Genomic DNA, 21,569 nt, shown 5'->3' with positions numbered 1-21,569 from the left:
TGATTATATGAAAACAAAGGAGGAGGACTAGCTGTCAAAATTGCAGGTTGAATAAACTAGAGGCAGAGCACAAAACCAGGATGATACAAAGACCACAGATATATAACTGTAAGGATGTGGGGTATGGGAAGGCAGGAAGTGCAGTAAAGGGATGAAGAGAATAGTGGTGTTTGACAGATACTGGGTGGTATTGTATGGCACCTGAGCAGAGATGCTATGGGGAAATTAGGCAGTAGATAAATAATTAGCCTACTTTATTCTCTTAAAGACAGAGAACCAGGTTAGCAAATGTGTGCACCTAGGAGAAAGAGAAGGATGAGCTTGTTTGTATTTGTTCATGCTGAAATAAAACAGTAATAGGAAAATTCTGCCAAGCTCTGCCCACTGTTACACCCATGCAACCCCTTAGACTACATTCTAGTATTGCTGACCTGCCAAAAAATTTGGAGGCCCTAAAGGCAGAAATGTCAGTAAAACTTATTTTGAGGTCAGGCAGCATTGCAAGTAGCAGTTAAAAAAGATGGATAATAAACGTGATTAGCTGACTGAGCAGATCATAAGCCTGGAGGGGGACAAAAATGGAACAATGTGTTTTCAGTCTGAACTCAAAATATAAAAATACAAGAGTTGAAACCTAAATCAAAGTAGTTGATCATTTTGACTATGCTAAGTCTATGTGTGAGTCTATAACCCAGTGCAGAATTTAGCCTCCTGGCCTGTAACAGAGACAAAAATATATTCATTCTGAAATGTCAGCGATATTCTGAAGTGAGGACTGGTGAATTTCTGAACAGACTGTTTGGGATGAATATGTAGTTGGCCATTCTGGTTAAGAGGTATTGTTTTGACAGTTTACTCAACTAAAACTAATGTTAAGAAACAGAGCACTAAAGCAGAAGCTGATTAGCTCAACTATATGGCAGGCAGCAAACTGTCTGTCTGATCATTCAAAAATCACTACCCAAGTTTTAGATTACCAATCAAGGAACAACAGAATAGAGGTGAATGTCTAAGTGTGAAGCAAGTACATATCTAGTAGCCAGTGCACTTGATTTTGATTTTGATTTATTTCAGCTGAGTTATGTGGATTAGTCCCACATCTGAAATTGGCTCATGAGAATGTAATGACAAGGGAAGCCAAGCCAAAGACCAACAATATATAGATACTGGGGCATATATTTCTGAATTGAAGTTATATGATGTGGAATGGAGATAGAATATCATTAGCATATGGGAGCAAACGTATTATTTTGTATTAGGTGAGTTATATGCAATACAACAATTATGTTTACCAAACTGAAAGGAAAATAAAACAGGAGGTGAGAATTTGGATGATATGCCTGTAAAGAGAAATATTTTATAAATATTTTGATTTGACACAGCACCACAGATGTTTTGGAGTGAAGATCAGTAAAGGTTAATGAAGTAATTTTGGATGTTGCTACAGTCAAACTAGATAATGTTTTTTTATTAGAAACTTGTAAATGTGTAGCAAATTGCCTGCAACAAAGGTAGAAAATATTTGAGAAACAGTCAGAGAAACTCAATATAAATTGATTCTGGTTACTTCCATACTGGGTTAAAAAGGCAAGATTGGCAAGTGTGATTAAGCATGGACCTTCGCAAATATATTCTTGCAATGGGAAATAGAGGGCAAAGAGAGGATGGTTAGATGCTTAGATTTTCAAAATGTATTTGTAATGAGAATTCATGTCTGTGATGCAACAGAAATCACATTTGACATGAACTGGAGTAATAGAAATACAAGAACTCTAAACCTGTGACTAAGGAATTATCTTCTGTCTAACTCTGTGAGTGAGTCTGGAACAGCCTAATTAGCACTCAGTAGGTCCTTGGGAAGCAAGAGATATTTGCTCCTGGGCATCCAGGGGCTCTGAGCAAGTAAGAGGGCTGGAGCTTTACGTGATACCCGATGGTATATGCAAAATGGGTAGTTTATCTATCTACTTCATGCTTTCCCAGGTTCAAGGGGGTCTTTTGAACTAACACATTCAAAAGGGGCAGGAGAAGGAAAAACAACATCTTTCAAGTTTCCATTCAATATTGAGTAAAGAGGCTCAAACCTACTTCCATTCTAGTCAATGGAAAAACTCCCTGGATTTAATGAAGAAGGTTAAACCCTAAATGGCACATAAAGTGTTTGTTGTATAGACTATATTTGATTAGAAGTCATGGGGTAATGATGAATGCTTATACTTATATGTCAAAATGACCTAAACGATATATGCAAGATCTGGTGGGGAGAGCATCAGTAATACAGAGTAGGGATGTTAAAAAGTGGTTAATTAGGTAATTGTGTAACCGCTGAAAATTTCAGAGGCTCCATGGTACATGCTGAGGGCAGTAGAATGCTAAGGCTTTGCAGTATGATGCTTATACTGCAAAGACTATAGCACAGCTGCTCCCCAGCAGTGGAGCTGCAGTCAAGGTTTACAGGATCAGTAGGAAAAGGCTTTCCTTGTTGACCAATCTCCGTCTAGACTGCTGCTTTTTGCCGGCAAAGTGCCGTGTCGGCAAAAAGCAGTGGCCATTTCTATTCAAATGAAGCGTAGGATATTTAAATCCCCGCTTCATTTGCAATAGCGATGTGCCTAATCTACATCCCTCTGTCGGCAGAGGGGTGTAGTTTAGACACACCCTTCTTAAACATTGATGTGAACAAAGATTTGTTTTGGGCAGGTTCGTGGAAAAAGTACAACTGCCTCCAAGTTACCAAGTTTTGTTCCTGTCAGAAAATGTATGAATGGCACATAATATTTGTACTTGGGGCTACCTAGAAAAGTGGTGAGGGGAAAGAAGGTGAAGACTCCAAAGTATTTTTCCCAAAAACGTCTCCCTCTGTCATTACATGTTAATGTGACTGACAACACATTATACAATGAAGAAGGTTTATGCCAAGATGCCAGCCTTGCTCTGAGACATTTGGGGACATTTACCAAAAAAAATTAAGAAGGTTGCTTGCTGCAGGGCTGAGAACCCTTCAGGATTGTCTCAGAGTCACGAGGAATTAAAGATTATGACATGTGATGAAATCTCCAGGAATACACCCAATCAAAATTGGCAACCCTAGGCTCCAGTGATGGAGAAGGCGGCCTCCCACAGCCAAAGCATTGTGCTCATCTGACCTGAGGGGTGAGTGACACACAACACACTTAATCCTACCGGATTTTAAATCTAATTGCAAAATATGGAAAATTAGGGAGAGTTGGTATCCATGTTTATGGGTAGCCATGAGGAAAACAATAACCCAGCATATTAAGAAGTCTGCATTTTGGGGAGGAGTTGATCAAAGGGCTTTAGGGTTACCAGGTGACTGAAACATCCAGTTGAAAAGGGATTCAGGTGTATAAATCCAGTTGGTGCAGGCAGAGGAGCCAACGGCTCTGCAGGCCATTGGGCAAGACAGGGAGGGGCAGCTCCATGATCCCAGAATGGGTGGGGCCTTGGACAGAAGGGGCAGGGCCAGGGGCAGCCAGCCCTCAATGCTGCCAGGACCAGGGTGCACTGGCCCCTCCGCCCACCCACCCTCAGAGTCGCATGGAGCATAGCGCTGCGGCAGTGATTTAAAAGGACCTTTTCAATCACTGGGCCCCGGGGTGATTGGCCTCTTTTGTCACCCCCATTTGTTGGACCTGGATACAGGGTTGGCAGGCTCTCTAACTGACTCTGTGTGGCTCCCTGGAAGTGGCCAGCATGTCCCTTGGGTCTTAGATGGAGGGATGATCACGGCGGCTCTGGATGCTGACTCTGCCCCACAGCTCCCATTGGCTGGGAACCGTGGCCAATGAGAGATGCAGCAGCAGCTCCTATGAGTGAGTGTATCACATCCCGTCCATACTGGTGCACATAACAAAATTAACTCTGCACGTGGACAATCTGTGGTGGGGTGGGGCCAACTGGTTCAGAGTAGGGGGGGGCTCAAGGTTGGGGAGGATGATGGCTCTGGTTGTGAGTGCGGGCTCTAGGGTATTGCTGAGGATGAGGCATTTGGGGTACAGAAGGGGGCTCCAGGCTGGGGCCAAGGGTTTTGGAGTGTGGGAGTGGCCTCAGGGCAGGATGTTGGAGTGGGGGAGCAGGGCCTGGGACAGAGTTAGGGTGCAGGAAGCAGCTCAGGGCTGGGTTGAGGTGCGGGGCACTTACCTTGAGCAACTCCCATTTGGTAGTGGAGGGGGCTAGCTCCACAGGGCCTGGGCTACCCCACACTGACCTGTAGGCACCGCTCCCCCTCACAGCTCCTTGCCAATGGGAGTTGCAGGGGTAGAGTCTCCAAGTGAGGGCCGCAGGGAGACAGTGCTCCCTGATACTTGCAACAACATGGCTCCAGCCAGTGTGGAGAGGAACGGCAGCGCACAGCACCACCTTGCCCCCCCTCCACCCCAGGAAGGGCTGGCCTGGAACGCAGGGCTTCAGAGGCTGCAGCTCTAGGCTAAGAGAGCACCTTCAGTTCAGGGCCCGTGGGCTGCAGCCCCTAAAACACCTTCCTTAATCTGGCCCTGCTGCTGGGTCCAGAGGGGTGTGGCTTTAGAATCACAGAATCTTAGGGGTTGGAAGAGTCCTCAAGAGGTCATCAAGTCCAACCCCTTGCTAAATGCAGGACCAATCCCAATCCCAATCTCCCCAGCAAGGAGCTGCCATGGTCGGGGAAGAGGTGCAATTCTCCAGCTCTAGCAGGGAGTAGCTGTGTCTGGAGGAGAGGTGCCTTTTTCTGGTGCTAGCAGGGAGCTGTTGCAGCTGGCCGAAGGAGAGGGGTCTCTCCCTGGCTGCGGCAGCTCTGTGCATGGCAGTTTTAAACCCTTGAAAGAGGCTTAGTAGGCGGCCACACAACTCAGACAGCACCTTGTTCCACATCCCAACCCCTATCCCCAAGATCCCCCCTTCACTCCAACCTGCAGTCCCAGCCTGGTGAAAATGAGCAAGTGAGTGAGGGTGGGGGAGAGCAAGTGACAGAGGCAGGGATGATGGAGAGAGAGAGGGGGCAGAGCCTCGGGGAAGGGGCGGGGCAAGGATATTTTGAGTGCTGCAATTAGAAAGCTGGCAACCCTAAAGGGCTTATCTACATGGTACTGCAATGCACAGGTAGACAAGCTCCAAGTTTTACAATTTCCTAAAGCTAAACCATAGACACTATTTCTTCCTTATGCAGCCTTATTGTACTGTTTGTTTCAGCCATTATAGGGCAAATCTATTAAGGTATCAGAAGAGCCCTTTCAAATGGTTTTATTTAGATTCTGATTGTTCACTTAGAAGAACCTTTAAAGCTCTCCAGGCTCCTTGCATTCTCTTCCTTCACATCAGGAGCTTGATCCCAAGCCCACTCATGTCAACTGAAACCTTCCCTAGCGAACACATTAACCCTTCAGACTTTAGAGGTAACATTAAGGGCAGGGGCAGATGACCGTTTTGCGGGGCCCCGGGCAGCATAATTCCGCGGGCCCCCCCCTTTGCCACGGCGCACACGCAGTGACGCCATGAGCATGAGCGGCGGCGCCACAGCGCATGCGCGGAGCTTTCTGAAGTGCAGGGCCCGGGGCGGCCACCCCGTTCACCCTGCCTTATATCTGCCCCTGATTAAGGGGCTACAAGGAAAAACGGTGTCCTCTGAGCACCAACATGGATTCAGAACTCTCAGAGGGTATGTCTACACTACAGCACTAATTCGAACTAACTTAGTTCGAATTAGTTCATTCGAACTAAGCTAATTCGAACTAACGGATCCAGACTAAAAAACTAGTTCGAATTAGCGTTTTGCTAATTCCAACTAGCATGTCCACATTAAGTGGACCCTGAAGCGGGGTTAAGGATGGCCGGAAGCAGTGCCGGCAGGGCATCAGATGAGGACTTAGAGCGTGGAGCTGCTGCCTCAGGCTAGCTAAGGGCTGTGATTAAAGGGACCCGACCCCCACCCCAGACAGACAGTTCTCAGGGGTGCCCTGCTTGCAAAGCAGTCCTGGCTTGGAGTGCCCTGAATGCCCACACTGGGCACATCACAGCACTCGGCCATCAGCCCGGCTGCACTTGCCGCAGGCTGCCATCTGGGGAGAGGGGGAAATTGGGGGGCTGCAGGAGAGCTTCCACCCCCAGAAGCCCGCAGAGCCAGCCCAGTCCTCCCCATCGGGGGCTCGTACCCCATTCCTCCCTCACCTCCTTCCACTTACCCTTCCCTAGCCCCCCTTCCTGATGTACAAAATAAAGAAAATGTGTGGTCAAAAATAGAATCTCTCTTTATTGAACAAAACTTGGGGAGACTGGGAAAAGGAGGTGGGAGAGGGGAAGAGAGAGGGTGGGAGAGGGGAGGGCAACTAAAATGATCAGAGGTTTGGAACAGGTCCCGTATGAAGAGAGGCTAAAGAGACTGGGACTTTTCAGTTTAGAAAAGAGGAGACTGAGGGGGAATAGGATAGAGGTCTCTAAAACCATGAGTGGGGTGGAGAGGGTGCATCAAGAAAAGTTCTTCATTAGTTCCCATAATAGAAGGACTAGAGGACACCAAAGGAAAGGAATGGGTAGCAGGCTTCAAACTAGTAACAGAAAGTTGTTCTTCACAAAGCAAAGAGTCAACCTGTGGAACTCCTTGCTGCAGGAGGCTGTGAAGGATAGAACTAGAACAGAGTTTAAAGAGAAGTGAGATAAAGTGATGGAGGTTGGGTCCATAGAGTAGTATTAGCCAGGGGGTAGAAATGGTGTCCCTGCCCAAAGTTTGTGGAAGGCTGGAGAGGGATGGCACGAGACAAATGGCTTGGTCACTGTCTTCGGTCCATCCCCTCCAGGGTCCCTAGGGTTGGCTGCTGTCGGCAGACAGGCTACTGGGCTAGATGGACTTTTGGTCTGACCCAGTACGGCCATTGTAAGCTCAGGGCTCAGGGTCGGGGGTCTCAGTGGACCCCCTTGATTTTCATGCACACCTGCTCCTGGGTGGCCTGGCTGGCAGCTCTCCTGCCCTAGACGGCCACTTTCCTGTGCCTAGTGCGGAGGTCGTGGACGAGGTCCACGATGTCCGCACTAGACCAGGCGGGTGCCCGCCTCTTGCGGTCCCGGGCAAGCTCCCGGGAGCCGCCATCCTGGTCCCAGGAAGAGTGGGAGGGCTGGGGGGCATCGGGTGGCTGGCTCGAGCCGTGCCGGGTACAGGGTCTGCTACCTGGGTGCTGGCAGGCTTGCACCTGGCACGGGCACCGTAGCCAGCCCGTGCCCCTTTAAGGGGTCCGGGGCCGGGAGGGGGGCAATAGAGTTTCCCTGGTGTTGGCCAGAGTGGCCACCAGGGAAACCTGGGGAGGGCTAGCCTCCCACTAGTTCGAATTAAGGGGCTACACACCCCTTAATTCGAACTAGTAAGTTCGAACTAGGCTTAGTCCTCGTACAATGAGGTTTACCTAGTTCGAACTAAGCGCTCCGCTAGTTCGAATTAAGTTCGAACTAGCGGAGCGCTAGTGTAGCGCCTATGAAAATTAATTCAAACTAACGTCCGTTAGTTCGAATTAACTTTGTAGTGTAGACATACCCAGAGAGCAAAATGTCATGGCACGTGTAACCTGTCTGCTTTTATCTAATGAGCAATGGGGTACAGATGCAAGGAGGAATGTGAAATTTAAGTGGCAAGCAAATCCCAATACTTTTACCCATTTTAAGATCCCTATTAGACTGTCTCTGCACCCCAAGAGAAGACATCAGACCTAGACATTGCATCTAACCATCTATAGCAAGGGGTGGGGAACCTTTTTTGGGTTAGGGGCTGCTGACCCACATTAAAATCAGTCGGGGACCAAACATAAGTGAGACGCAAAACAAACAAACAAACCCCTCACTGATGTGGCCCCTAACTGAGAAGGAGAAAGACACCCCCCACATTCTCCTCACATACCAGAGCCTAGGGGGGCCCAGGCTAGTATATTTTGTTTGCTCTAGTCCTATGGGGGGGACGGCAGGAAGGGGCTGGAGCACCAGAATGGCTCCCCTATGCTGGGGGGAAGCTCTGAGCCTCAGGGGCTACATCCAGACAAGCTGGGGGCCACATGGCCTTACGTTCCCCACCCAAGTGTATGCTGACTAAATATGAAGTGCTCATGGCTACAGTGCAGTGGTCTATCTGCCTGGGAATGGGGGCTAGAGTTCCCTCATTAGCTCAAGGAAGTAGGCAGGGAAGCTACATATAATTTACAGAAAAAAGGCAAAAAATAGAGAAGGAGAGTGGGGTAGTGCCTCAGTTACACAGATAGATCCATATTTGGAGGCCCCAGCTTAGGCTAGCAGTTGGCCACAGTTTCAGAGTTCATGAAATACAGCTTGTGACTCCAAAGGGAGATGTCTGAAGGTCATTTTCATGAAGTAGAACCAATTATACTCTGTGAAGAAGCACTCCTTTTGAGTTTTGTAACCACTGCACCACAAATTGTAGTAAATGTATTTTAAAATGTTTTGCATTGTAATTTATGTATCCGTTCCCTATTAAAGCAGCTGTCATGCACCAGTGTTACATATTTCCATCCTTTTTTTCCATGATAGGGGCCTATGCATTAGCTAATCAGCAGAATGAGCTTCTATGCTCTTCCTTCCTAACATCCAAACTCAAAAACTGTAACATTCAAAGTTAAGGAAGTAAATCTTTCAATCTTTGAAATTGAAGCACCTGAATTACATTAGTTCTCTCTTATTTTTGATGTTTGAAAGAAAATAATAAACCTTATTTAGGAAGTAGTGCACTCCTGTGTGCACACTTTTAAACACTCAAATAATTGCAGGCTTTTTGCATGGAGTGCTGAGAAAGGATAAAGCCCACATACTGAATGAAATAAGAGTTTTAAACAGTAGATTCTAAGCAGAAAATTGGCTTACCAAGCAGATAAAAAAGAAAACAAAGGAAACATAGAAATAAGCTCTCTGTGACTGAATTGTCTGTCTTTTCGTTGAGAAAATGTTTGATTTACTTTATGCATGTTAGAAAACTGCTAGTTTAATTTCACACCATGAGACTCCAAACAACAACAAACACTTTAATTAGAAACGTTGAGTGGGAAGTATGAGGCACTCTAGGGTAACATATCCTAGACAATGCAAAGAGGAAAAAATAAAACTCTTTTGAACTCATTTTATATAAGAACTCCCAGCTCCCAACTACAGACTGCTTATTTGCTGCATTGTATTTACAGTTTCATAGACATTCATTCATTTACATCTCCAGCTAACATTTATTCTTATTTTCTTTAAATTTATCACCATCATCTTTGCTCTATATTTATTCATTGAACTTTTCACCCAACCTGACATCAAAAATTTTACATTTGCTGCTTTGTGACTGTGTTAGGTATTTCAGCTATTCAGTCACATACAGCGTACCTTTCTTTCTGAATACTATAATTGTTAAAGGATAGCTCTCTTACAAAAGGTCAACTATGTTTGTTTCACAAAGTTTGAGAGACAATAACTCAAAAGCACTAACTATTAAGGACAGTCTCTTGGGAGAAAGAAACATGATATTCTCTCACAGGCAAATTATTATTTCCACAGGAATGAAGAATAATTTCAGTGATTCTTTAAAAAAAAAAAAAGCAACTGAAGTGAAAACAAACATAAGGCAAATGCAAAGTATCACAGCATATGATCATTGGCAGCATTATCACTTAATTCACAGCTTCAGAATATAGTCTATGTTGTGTTTTTTACCATGTTTCTCACAAACCATTTAATCCAAGAATGATCTTATGCTAGATCTGATCTATTCATAAGAAAATAGTTTTTAATGATTTCTTGAAGATACACTCCTCTATTTATTTACAAAGCAAAACAGCAGCACCAGCTCCACAGGAGAACAATTTAAATAGCATCCCTGACCATGCAAACTATTACCAATAAAAAGGGGAAAATAAATATATTTACATATGGGCTCATTAATAAGAAAAGCGCCTTCATATTTCTCTTTCGAGGGCTGATCTCCACCAAATTCTATACAATTTAACACATCCAGATGATTCTTGTATTAAAAACAGTAAAGCAATCAAATATATTGCTATAGCAAACTGCTATTAAAAACTTTACATAAATATAGCACATCTTAAACTACATTCTCCAGTACTTTTTTTTTTTTGTAATTACCATTCAGGATTATTGCTTTTGTACTGTGTGACTTAAAAATATTTAAAGTACTGCTTGAGTATTATAGATTTTAACTTGCTCCTATTTCCCCTTCAAATTATGAAAGCATCTGCTTCTGTTTTTAAGGGGACGTTATCTACATTTTAGTCTCAGACACAACACATGTAAAAAACCTCAACCCATATAACACAATTCACAATTCTTTATACTGTTGTTTACATTTTTAAAAAAAATCTATTTCCCCTCCTTAAAATAAAGCATTGCTTGGATGAGTAACATCCGTACCCCCTGAATGTACAATGAGCAGCTCCTCAGTGCATGTGGACAATGTCACTGGACTACGTCTGGGGAGAAGCTTGGTCTCATCCCTCAGCCATCCCTGGAATCATCCTGATGGGAATTCTTCTGGTGTGTAGCAAAGGCCACTGAAGGAACTGCACATTTGAGACACTTCCAGAAAGGTAGCATCTCACCGAAGCAATTCCCTCGGGGTGTGTCTAGACTACAGAGTTTTTTCAAAAAAGTGGCCTTTTTTCGAAAAAACTTCACCTGCATCTAGATTGCTGCCGCGTTCTTTCAAAATTAAATCGAAAGAACGTGGCAGTTTTTTCGACCGTGGAAAACCTCATTTTATGAGGAATAACGCCTTTTTTCAAAAGTGCTCTTTCAAAAAAAGGCATTATTGAACACAAACAGTGCTTTTTCAAAAGAGAGCATCCAGACTGCTTGGATGCTCTCTTTCGAAAAAGTGGCTCTCTTTTTCGAAAATACTGGTTGCTGTCTAGACGATTTGTTTCGAAAGAAGCTTGTAGTCTAGACGTAGCCTCAGTGGCCTTTGCTATGAACAATCAAGGAGGGTTTGCTTATAGGTATACTGCTATCATTAAGTAACAGCAGTAGCGGTATTCCATAACCAAACCCTTCTTGTCTCCTTGCCTGAACAATTGAAGTAGATTCAGTAGTTGGCAGATCGTTTCTGTGGCTTGGTTAGATAATCAGGATCGTGGGCTGGAGGACAGATGTAGGCAGAACCTACTCATTTCCTCATACTCTGTTTCCAACCCCACCAATCCCACATGTCTGCAACCAAGACAATCCTCACAAAGTGGACGTTTAGCAATTCCTGCTGCCTCCCAGGATTCTGCCAAATAGCATAGGCGTATCCTAACTCCTCTTCTTTTTCCTAGTACAGTTTGGGAAAGTGTACAAGGCAAGACACCCCAGAAGGTGGCATTATTTTATTACATATATTTTAATAATTTTTCTTTGAAGAAACAAATCCTCTGCACAGACTAATTTCTTGTTTTATATTCCCTTACTACCAATATTGATTGGGAGAAAGACAGATAAAAGAACACTCCTACACAATCGGTGGAAAAACAAATTATGGAATCCACATAAAATGAAGATGGGCTTACTCCTGGGCATAAAAATATTTTTAATGCCTCTGTTCAATTGTTATTTGATTGTATACACACCTATGACGTATGATGGTGTTGTGCTATATCTACAATATTGCAGGACAATCTGATTTTAAAATCTGATTTCCCTCTTAGAAATCTCCATCTGTTGGAACTTCCTTTTAAAATGCAAGCTGCTATAACATTTAAATCTGTTACACTATACTGGTGAATGTTCAGGCAGTGAAGTATTTGTATTATTTATTCTTGACCAAATTTCCCTTAGAAAGTGTACTGTGCTTGATGCTTTTTTGACACAAACAGTGGCTGTGTCTAGACTGGCCAGTTTTTCCGGAAAATCAGCTGCTTTTCCGGAAAAACTTGCCAGTTGTCTACACTGGCCGCTTGAATTTCCGCAAAAGCACTGACGATCTCATGTAAGCTTGTCAGTGTTCTTGCAGAAATACTATGCTGCTCCCATTCGGGCAAAAGTCCTTTTGCACAAAACTTTTGCACAAAAGGGCCAGTGTAGACAGCTCAGATTTGTTTTAGGCAAAAAAGCCCCGATCGCAAAAATGGCGATCGGGGCTTTTTTGCGGAAAAGCGCGTCTAGATTGGCACGGACGCTTTTCCGCAAAAAGTGCTTTGCGTTCCTCTGTCTAGTGTGACAATCTAGACGCTCTTTTCCGAAAATGCTTTTAATGGAAAAGTTTTCCATTAAAAGCATTTCCGGAAAATCATGCCAGTCTAGACGTAGCCAATGTGAAAACAAGGGTCCTGTGCTGAAGAGCTTACAACTGAAATAGATGAACTTGAGGCAAAGAAATGGGGGTAAGAATGCAGCATAAAGTCAAAGAGACTGAACAGCTAAATCTGGCAGGCAACTTGTTAGTTCCACTTTCTAAAATCTTTGTCTGTGTTAATGTTATGGTATGGGCTAACGAAAAGATCATCAATTCAGGCATGAAGGCAAAAAGGACTCTTCCCACTATTGTGTTAAGCATCAGTGATGTGCTTGGGACCGTACATGACAAAAATAAAGACAGACACTATCCTGAGCAGTCTAAACAGAATAAACAATGTGCCCTAGGAGATGAGAGGAAGTGCTAATTTAGAAATCTCAATGTCATGTATAAACTAAAATGGAGAAAGCTTTACATTGACGAGTTAGTTTTTGTGGCTCTCGTGAAAGGAATGAGTCTTTAGGAAAGATCTGAATAAGGAGAGACTGGAAGCCTGCTCTGCCTGGATTAGAAGGCCATTCCAAACAACACGGGAACTAGGCAGAAGGAATGGAAAGGTGAGAAAAACAAAGGGGGACGGAAATTCTAGCATCATTGGTAGTGCAAGGAGGTTAGTGGCAGCCTGGTGAAGTTATAAAGCAAAAGTTATGGACTATAAAAGTGGAGAATGAGGAGTTTAACCAAGGCATAGAAGCTGATCATATTACTGTTTTCTGGTTGTCACCAGCATTTAATTATGGGGAAGCCAGGTCAGAGATTCAAAAAGAAGAATAATGTGTTCTGGCCAACAGGCATGGAAAATAATTTTAGCAACTGCATTCTGGATGGACTGGGCATGTGAGGAGTCAGATGGGACTCAAAGAGGCCAGAGACTACGAGATTGCAAGAAGCCGACCAAGGAGTGGCCAATAGCTTTTTAGCTATTGGGACAAAAAGGTAGGGTCACATATTTTGGTAAGTTGTGGAGAGAGCAGCACCGGGAATTGACCATAGCTTGGATGTATGGGAAGAATCAAAGATGACCACTAATGGTTGGAGAGTAATGTAAAGAAATGCGACTAGAAAGGGAATATGTAGGACAATTTGGATACTCTCATACTTAAACAGCACAGTGATAGAAATAATACCACAGAAATAACATAGACAAATTATTTCAACTGCATTTTCTTCTTTTATAACATTTCTTATATATAGACAAAGCCAAGGGAAAAATTCATAAGGATCACTGATTATCAAGATAATAATTCTAAGACACTTTGACTCTGATACATCGCTAGTAAAAAGTAACAGATAATATAGCTTATAAAAGTGAAATATGCTGAAAAGAATGAGCAGTCCTGTGGCACCTTAGGGTATGTCTACACTACAGTGTTACTTTGAAATAGCTTATTTTGAAATAACGCGTCTGCACACAAAATGAATTTTGAAATAGCAGTTTGCTATTTCGAAATAGCGCATCTACACTGAGGGGACTCTGAATCGCATTTAAGGCTGGCCGGAACCAGTTCCGGCAGGGCACCAGGTCAGGACTTACTGTGTGTGGCTGCTGCCTGAGGCTATTTGAGGTCTGTGCTTAAAGGGACCCCTCCAGACAGCCAGTTCTCAGGTTTCCCTGCTTGCTTGTCTACCTCGATGAGAGACAGCAAAGCATTTTGTCTCTGCGTCCTCTGTTTGCCCTCATTTGGGACACCACAGCACTCTGTAACGTGGAACCAGAGTTGCCCCTGGGCACTCTTGGATGTGTTGCTGAGAGCCTGGCTGCACTTTCTGCAAGCTGCCATCCGGAAAGTCCATCGGGGCTGTCAGTATCCAGGAGGCCTTGTGGGAGAGCTTCCACCCTGCAGAGCCTCCCTGGTCTGCCCCACTGGGGTCCTGTGCCTCATTCCTTCCACTTACCCCTCCCTAACCCCCCTTCCTGATGTCAAATAAAATATACATATTTTCATGAACACAAACTCTCTTTATTTAACAAAACTGAGGGGGGAGGGAATGAAACTCTGGTGAGACTGGGGAAAGGAGGCGGAAGAGGGGAGAAGAGAGAGTGAGAGAGGGGAGGGGGAAACCTGGGAGGAGGTAGATGGAAGGGGGAAGCAAGGGGAAGAAGGGGGAGGGGAAGCTCAGGGCTCAAGGGTGGGGATCTCACCGGACCAACTTGATTTTCATGCAAACCTGCTCCTGGGTTCGCATGTGGCCTTTGGTGGCCAGGCTTGCAGCTATCCTGCCATAGATGGCCACGTTCCTCTGTCTAATGTGGCGATCATGGACGTTGGGGGCATCCCCTGCAAACCTGAATAAGGTCCGTGATCTCCACACTGGACCAGGAAGGTGCCTGCCTTCTCTGGGCCCTGACAGGCTCCTGGGAGCTGGTAGACAGCTCCTGGGGAGTGATGGAGGGCTGGCTGCCAGTGCCTTGCTGGCTCATGTTTTGGGGCCACTGGGTCAGGGGCAACGACTGCTGGCTCAGAACTGGCAGGCTTGGAGCTGGCACAGGCACTGTGGCCAGAGTCTACCCCTTTAAGGGCTCCAGGGAGGGATGGAGGGAATGGAGAGTTCTTGGTTGAGGCTGGAGTGGACACCAGGGCACCATGGGAAGGCTGGAGGCCCCCTATTTCAAAATAAGTGTCTACACAGCACTTATTTCAAAATAGCTATTTCGAATTTGGCATTATTCCTCGCAGAATGAGGTTTACCAAATTCGAAATAAGCGCTCCACTATTTCAAATTTATTTCGAAATAGCGGTTTGGCTGTGTAGATGCTAGGAAAGTTATTTCGAAATAACTTTGCTGTGTAGACACTCTTAGAGACTAACAAATATAAGTATTTTCAGGGAGTAGCCAAGTTAGTTTGTACAGGATAAACTTAAAAAACAACAAATGGTCTGGTAGCACTTTATAGAGTAACAAAACATGTAGATGGTATCATGAGCTTTCATGGGCATAGGCCACTTCTATAAAGTGTTACTCTATAAAGTGCTACCAAACCATTTGTTGTTTTTTAAATATAAGAATGTATCCTAAGTAAAACCCACTTCATCAGATGAGTTGGAGAAAAGGTCGTGTAGAGGCTTTAATCCATTAAATTAACTTGAGAAAATGTTAATCAACTTTTTTATGTAAAGGGAAATTTTAAAATGATGCTGGATGCCTGGAGCAGAGAAAGTTAACTTGAGTCAGGAGAAGGATCAGAACTGGGAGAATTCAAGTCCTTTGAAGCCCTGACTCAAAGATTCCCTGCTCTGACCAGTAGCCTGCATTTCCTGAACTGAAAAGTTCAGTTCAGTGCCTTGTCCATTGCCAATTACAGAAGCTGAAGGAGCAAACAGTCATCAGGTAAAAATAAAAGCCAGGTTAATGTAGCCCTGATTAAAAGCGTTGACCATGCTACTATTTTCTAATTGTTACTAATATTTAATTAAAGATATTTGAGTTTTTGAAGATACTTAATCAAATTGCTTCCTCAAGAAGTGATTTACATACATCCTAAGGCTAGAAATAGGGATATGTAAATGCCTGGCCCAGATTTTTATTTCTTGTCATGTGTTAGTATATAAATTCATATTATATTTTGGATAACATCACGAGGGCACATCCTATAGAGCTAAATAAGCATTATAATCATTACCTAGCTAGCATCTCCTGATTTGCACCTCCCAACACTATATTGGCTTAAACTTTTTAAACATTTTTGTATCCTTGTGTTAGTCCCACAAATGGAACTACTAAATTATTGGGCTAATTGGGAGACCATATTCAAGGTATTATTACAGGGTATGTCTACACTGCACAGCTATTTCAGGATACCTCTGGTATTCCAAAATAGCTACCCCACATCTACAGAAGCCACCCGTTATTTCAAAATATTTTTTGAAATAACGGGCGCACTATTTCGCCATCCCGATAAACCTCATTGCACAAGGGATAAGGGATGGCTTGAAATAGCGCGTTATTTCAAAATCTGGTGCTGTGTAGACATGCCAAATTTCAAAATAAGCTATTTTGAAATAGTTTCAAAATAAGATACACAGTTTGCGCTAATTGTGTATCTTATTTCGAGTTTAGGGTGCTGTATAGATGCACCCAGAGGTTAATCCTCTCCAGTCTGGCACCCTCAGGACCTAAGGAGTGCCAAACTAGAGAATCTGCTGAACCATGGGAGGTGAATATTGTCCAGCAGCATTACCAACACTTCCACAGCTAACTGGGCTCTTAGAAGACATTTGGGAGTAAATTAGAGGTAAGTAACAGCACAGAACACAGAGCTAGGACTGGTTGCTGCAAACAAACTTTATGGGATTGCAGAAAAAGTGGCTACACCCTTCATAAGTGGACATCCGGCTAACTAAAATCATGCCAAGGATATTGCCAGACCAGAGAGTGCTGGACTTGAGAGGTTCAGCCTATATCAGGAATTTTTTACCTCTGCTTCTCTCACCAGAGGCAAAAAATTTTTGGCTAGCCGGTTAACACTAGTTTACAAAACAGATGCAATAGTGCTTGCTATTATTTTTGAGTGCATGTGTGTGCTTAATGTTAAAAATAATAGCATCTGAAGCAAAGTAAAACTGTTACTTTAAAGCATTCAGGAAATCCTTCCACAACCTCTATCCCATGTACATTTTTTTTTCCTACAGGCTAATTGTCCTATGCCATATTTTCCAAAAGGCAGCAATGCTATAACTGGGTTTTATATACATTTAATTTCTGTGCTGAATTGCATATAGATTCCAAATTTGAAGTGCAAATAAAAATAATGTTCATACATCAGTCATAGTAAGTTATTTTTCATAAATTGGAGAACATCTGTTTTTATAATGGTTGGCATTTTTCTCTGCTGTTTTTTTAACCCTCAGTATAAACTTGAATAGACTGTTCTTATTTGTGAACAAATCTGAAGAGTAAGTAATAAAATATAGTTCAGAACTTTACCTCTAGTCTGCCATGTGCACAGCCTAATAACAATAAGTTGGCTCTGTCCCTCTCACTGGAAATAGGAGACCATGGCCATGCTCCATCATTAGTCAGAGACCACCAGCAAATGACCATATCTTGGATACAATTTATTGACAGGTGACGTTTTATCCTTCTACTTGCTGGACCAGGTATATCAGTATAAGAAATCTGATGGAGAAAAAAAATACAGGAAATATTTCAAGTCATAAAAACAACATACTGGCAACATTTACTGTGCATGTGTGAAAGTAAACATAAACACAGAGAGGACTACATGTTTGTGTGTGTGTGTATATATATTACATTGAAATGAAAGAAATCTCTCTCCCGACAGAAAGGCACAGCTCACCCTCAATTTTATCTATGGGGAAGGGATTGAGAAGAAGAAGGGTGTGAGTTAAGCAGGAATTTACTGCAATGACTCCAATCAATACCAAAATGTACAGTCATGGTTGCTTGACAGCATCGACCTACACACGGGATTTAAACGCAGCCATATTAAATGACAAGTCCTGTGATGCTGACCAAAGGGTTAGGGCTGCTGTTTAAGACACATCATCAAACATTAAAGACAGCTAACAATGTTTAAAAGAGAATGTTTATTTCCCCCTAAATAAAGGAATCCAGCCACGAATACCCATTTTGTATCAGACTATGCACTTTGCTGCATAATGTGGATGAGCTACAGCATCATGCGTAAAGTTTATGCAGCTCTTGAGAATTGTGCCTCTATTTCTCAGGAAGGATTTGCAGAATTTATTATTCAAACTATGTTATTTTGGAGCATGGTTATTTGAAAACATGAGCAGTGCACCATCTGGGTGACACATGCCAAGGAAATATAGATTGCACCGCATTTCTGCTTAAGGAATTAATGGAAGGTTGATAGCTAGGGGAAAAAAAAACTATCTTGCCATTGCTGGTCAGCAATAATCGAACCACTTTCTGGGGATTAAGCGCATGGCTAAGCCTACTGGACCAGACACTAGCAAAGGGCAGGGGGTCTTCTTATCAGAGAAATGCTTCTGGAGCCAGTCTCACTACATGACAGATTGCTTTCATATTCCTGTCTGCAAGGCAACAAAGGATGGCAGTAATGCGATAATGCCAGAGTGCAATGGGTGTTAAGAACCCGTTGCATTTATGTATTGTATTTAGTAAATAATCAGGCTCATCCAAATTGTGATCTCACCACTCAACCAAGGCCATTAAAATCAAGGTTAATACTTTTAATAATCCTTTGCTGTTTTTTATATGGTCAAAAAGAACCCTTTTCTATTTGCATGGTCATAATATTATTGACCTCTTCATCCCCTGAATACACATCAAAAGGAACTGAAATCAAAGTAATTACCAATGTTGTTCTCCCACAGTAAACATTTATCGCTTTGTACTTTCGCCTCAGTGGTGATTAAATTGAAATGGACTAAAAAAAAAACCACAGAAGGATTTTTAAAGGATCAATGTGTTCAGTAAATTTATCTTGCACTTTAATTTGCCCAAATTCTGTCAATTTTAAAATATAAGTAGATAACATACACATACATATAAAGTTTATCCAAGAAATGCTAAGTTAACCACTCAAAGAAATACTAAGTTAGTCACTTAACTTTTTTTATTAATCAAAACCACACTGGAGGTACTGTTAGATGAGAAATACAAATACCTTATGGCTAGCAAACACAAATGCAGTCGCAAGTATTAATTACAGTGCTGAACCGTAATTTTACCAGTCACATACTAGTTAAACACAATATTACTAGGTTTTTTTTTTTTAATCTTATATATGTTAGATGAAACCTTCAACATTGACAGTCCTCTTGAGAATAAGGAATTGGTAGTAGCTGGTCTTATGTTTTGCCAGCCTCCAAGAACACAGTGCTGTGGACTCACATAATAGCTCCAATTATCTTTATCCAAAGTGTCACTGTTTTGATATAAAACCCAAGATGGCACTTCTCAAAAAGGAAAAAGACGCAGCCAATGATGGATTCGCTTGGATATATATTGTACACAAATACAATTTCCAGCTAAATACTGAACATACGTAGCGTTAATTCTTTATCTGAAAGTTAGAATACTTTCCAAAGATAAACAGTGAACTCCAAAGCCGAGCCTGCCAAGCCTGCTAGTCAGAGACATGCTGAAGGAAAGCAAAACTATTTTTCTGCCTCCAAGCATTGAGGCTAAAAATAAAAACTATCCATAAAACTGAAAAGCAAACAAGCCTGACTGACTCATTATTACTACAATACTGCCTAGATGTCCCAACCAAGATTGGACACCATTTGTCAAGCCCTGAACAAAGACATAGTACAATACGGTCCCTGTACCAAAGAGCTTACAATTTAAAGAGAGACAGGAAATATCCTCCTTTTACAAATAAGAACATGAGACTATGAGAATGGCCACACTGTATATGATCAATGGGCCATCTAACCCAATATCCTGTCTTCTGACAGTGGCCAAAGCCAGATTCTTCAAAGGAAACGAACAGAACAGGGAAATCATCGAGTGATCCATTCTCTATCGTTCAGTGCCAGCATCTGGCAATCAGAGACTTAGGGACACCCAGAGCATGGGGCTGCATTCACGACCCTCTTAGCCAATAGCCATTGAGGGACTTATCCTTCACAAACTTATCTAATTCTTTTTTGAACCCAGTTATAGTTTTGGCCTTTGCAACATCCCGACAATAAATTCCACTGGTTGTCTGTGCATTGTGTGAGGAAATGCTTTCTTTTGACTGTTTTAAACTTGCTGCCTCTTAATTTCATTGGGTGATCCCTTGTTCTTGTGTTATGTGAAGAGGTAAATAACACTTCCTTATTCACTTTCTCCACAATCTTAGGCCATGTCATCACTAAAAGGAGATGGATGCTGCTGCAATCAATCTTCTGGAGTTCTATTTAGGGGGTCTAGTTAAGACCTCCTAAATCGAACTCAGAGGGCACGCCTTTTGGCAGTCAGTACTCCTGCTTCTGCAAGGAGTAAGGGAAGCCTACAGGAGTGTTTACTCCCATCGGCCTCCCACTGTGGGGATAGCAGAGAAACTCGAAATAAGGTATGTCAACTCTAGCTACGTAATTAGTGTATTTTGATTCGACCTTCCCCTTTAATGTAGACCTGGCCCCAGTTGTCTTTTTTGTAAGCTGAACAGTCCCAGCCTTTTTTAATCTCTTCTCACATGGGAGCTTTCTTTTATCCTTAATAATTTTTACTAGCTTTCTCTGAAACATTTCCAATTCTAATATATCTCTTTTGAGATAGCACAACAAGAAGACACAAAAAAGATTAAATGAATTGCCCAAGGCCACCCAGGAAGTCGGTGACAAAGACAAGGATTGAACGGAGAGCTTCTGAATCTTAGACCTATGATTTAACCAAACCTTTAACGGTTTTTTTCTGCCTTTTTGACAAAGCATCCAGCTCCTGTGAATAAGGTCAATATTCAGGAACTGTTATAGTGCCCCAGATTTCTCACTGAATAGAATCTTTGCTTCTTATCATTGTCATTTGCAACTCTATTGCTTCTGTGATCTAGACATTATACATTAGTTTGATCCAGGTGGGGCAGTTCTGAATACCTGCATATTACAAAGGAAAGCTGATGTAACAGTCTTGCAGTCAGGCCTGCTGTAGGAGGGTGGGCAGGGGAAGGAGGCAACTGCCCCACAGCCTGGCAATTCAAAGGGCTTGCGACTCCAGTCACCAGCGGCCCTTGGCCCCATCCCTGCTATCTGAGGCCTGCTCCTTACACAGGTGTGAGCTGGGCACTTCCCATCTTGCCTAGGAGCCTGGAGTGGTTGTCTGCTCCCCTGCTTGCAATAGTGAATAATACTTCATGGTGGTTCACACTGCTGCAGTTTAAAGATAATAACATTTATATTTAGCTGCCTAACTAGTAAGCCTGACACAAAAAGCATGCAGTTAAAAATGCTAATGCCTTTTTTTTTGGGGGGGGGGGGGGGGAGGGTGAGGTCTGGCCAAAATATAGTCATTCCCACTGATTTCTAGAGCAGTGGCTCTTAACCTTTCCAGATCACTAAACCCCTTTCAGGAGCTTGATTTGTCTTGCAAACCACAAAGTTTCACCTCCATTAAAACACTACTTGTCACAGCACAGCATTACTGACTAAGTGCTTACTTTCTCATTCTGTCCGTACAAAATTTGAGTTTGTACAGACTTTGCTAGAGCTTTTCATGTAGCCTGTTGTAAAACTAGGCAAATATCTAAAAATGTCTGGAAGACCCCTGAAACTCTGGTTGAGAACCACTGTTCTAGAGAAAGCAATATTAGTATCGTCTGTAGAAGTCTTCCAGAACTCAGCTGAGACAAAATATAACAACCCTATAAAGGAACACAGAGGCT

General features: G+C 42.9%; 1 protein-coding gene across 4 annotated transcripts in view; it reads right to left on the bottom strand.

The window, feature by feature from the left end:
* Positions 1 to 21,569, bottom strand: part of WDPCP (WD repeat containing planar cell polarity effector) — a 259,086-nt gene that overhangs the window by 137,806 nt on the left and 99,711 nt on the right. For all 4 annotated transcript variants that reach the window (XM_075925595.1, XM_014569024.3, XM_075925597.1 and 1 more), the window contains one exon: positions 17,174 to 17,365. In XM_075925595.1, the coding sequence (XP_075781710.1) occupies positions 17,174 to 17,365 (192 nt within the window). The remainder of the gene's footprint in view (positions 1 to 17,173; positions 17,366 to 21,569) is intronic.

The sequence above is a fragment of the Pelodiscus sinensis genome, chromosome 3 (genome assembly GCF_049634645.1).
Source record: "Pelodiscus sinensis isolate JC-2024 chromosome 3, ASM4963464v1, whole genome shotgun sequence".
Taxonomy (NCBI): Eukaryota; Metazoa; Chordata; order Testudines; family Trionychidae; genus Pelodiscus; species Pelodiscus sinensis.
This window is presented reverse-complemented; position numbering and strand designations above follow the sequence as displayed.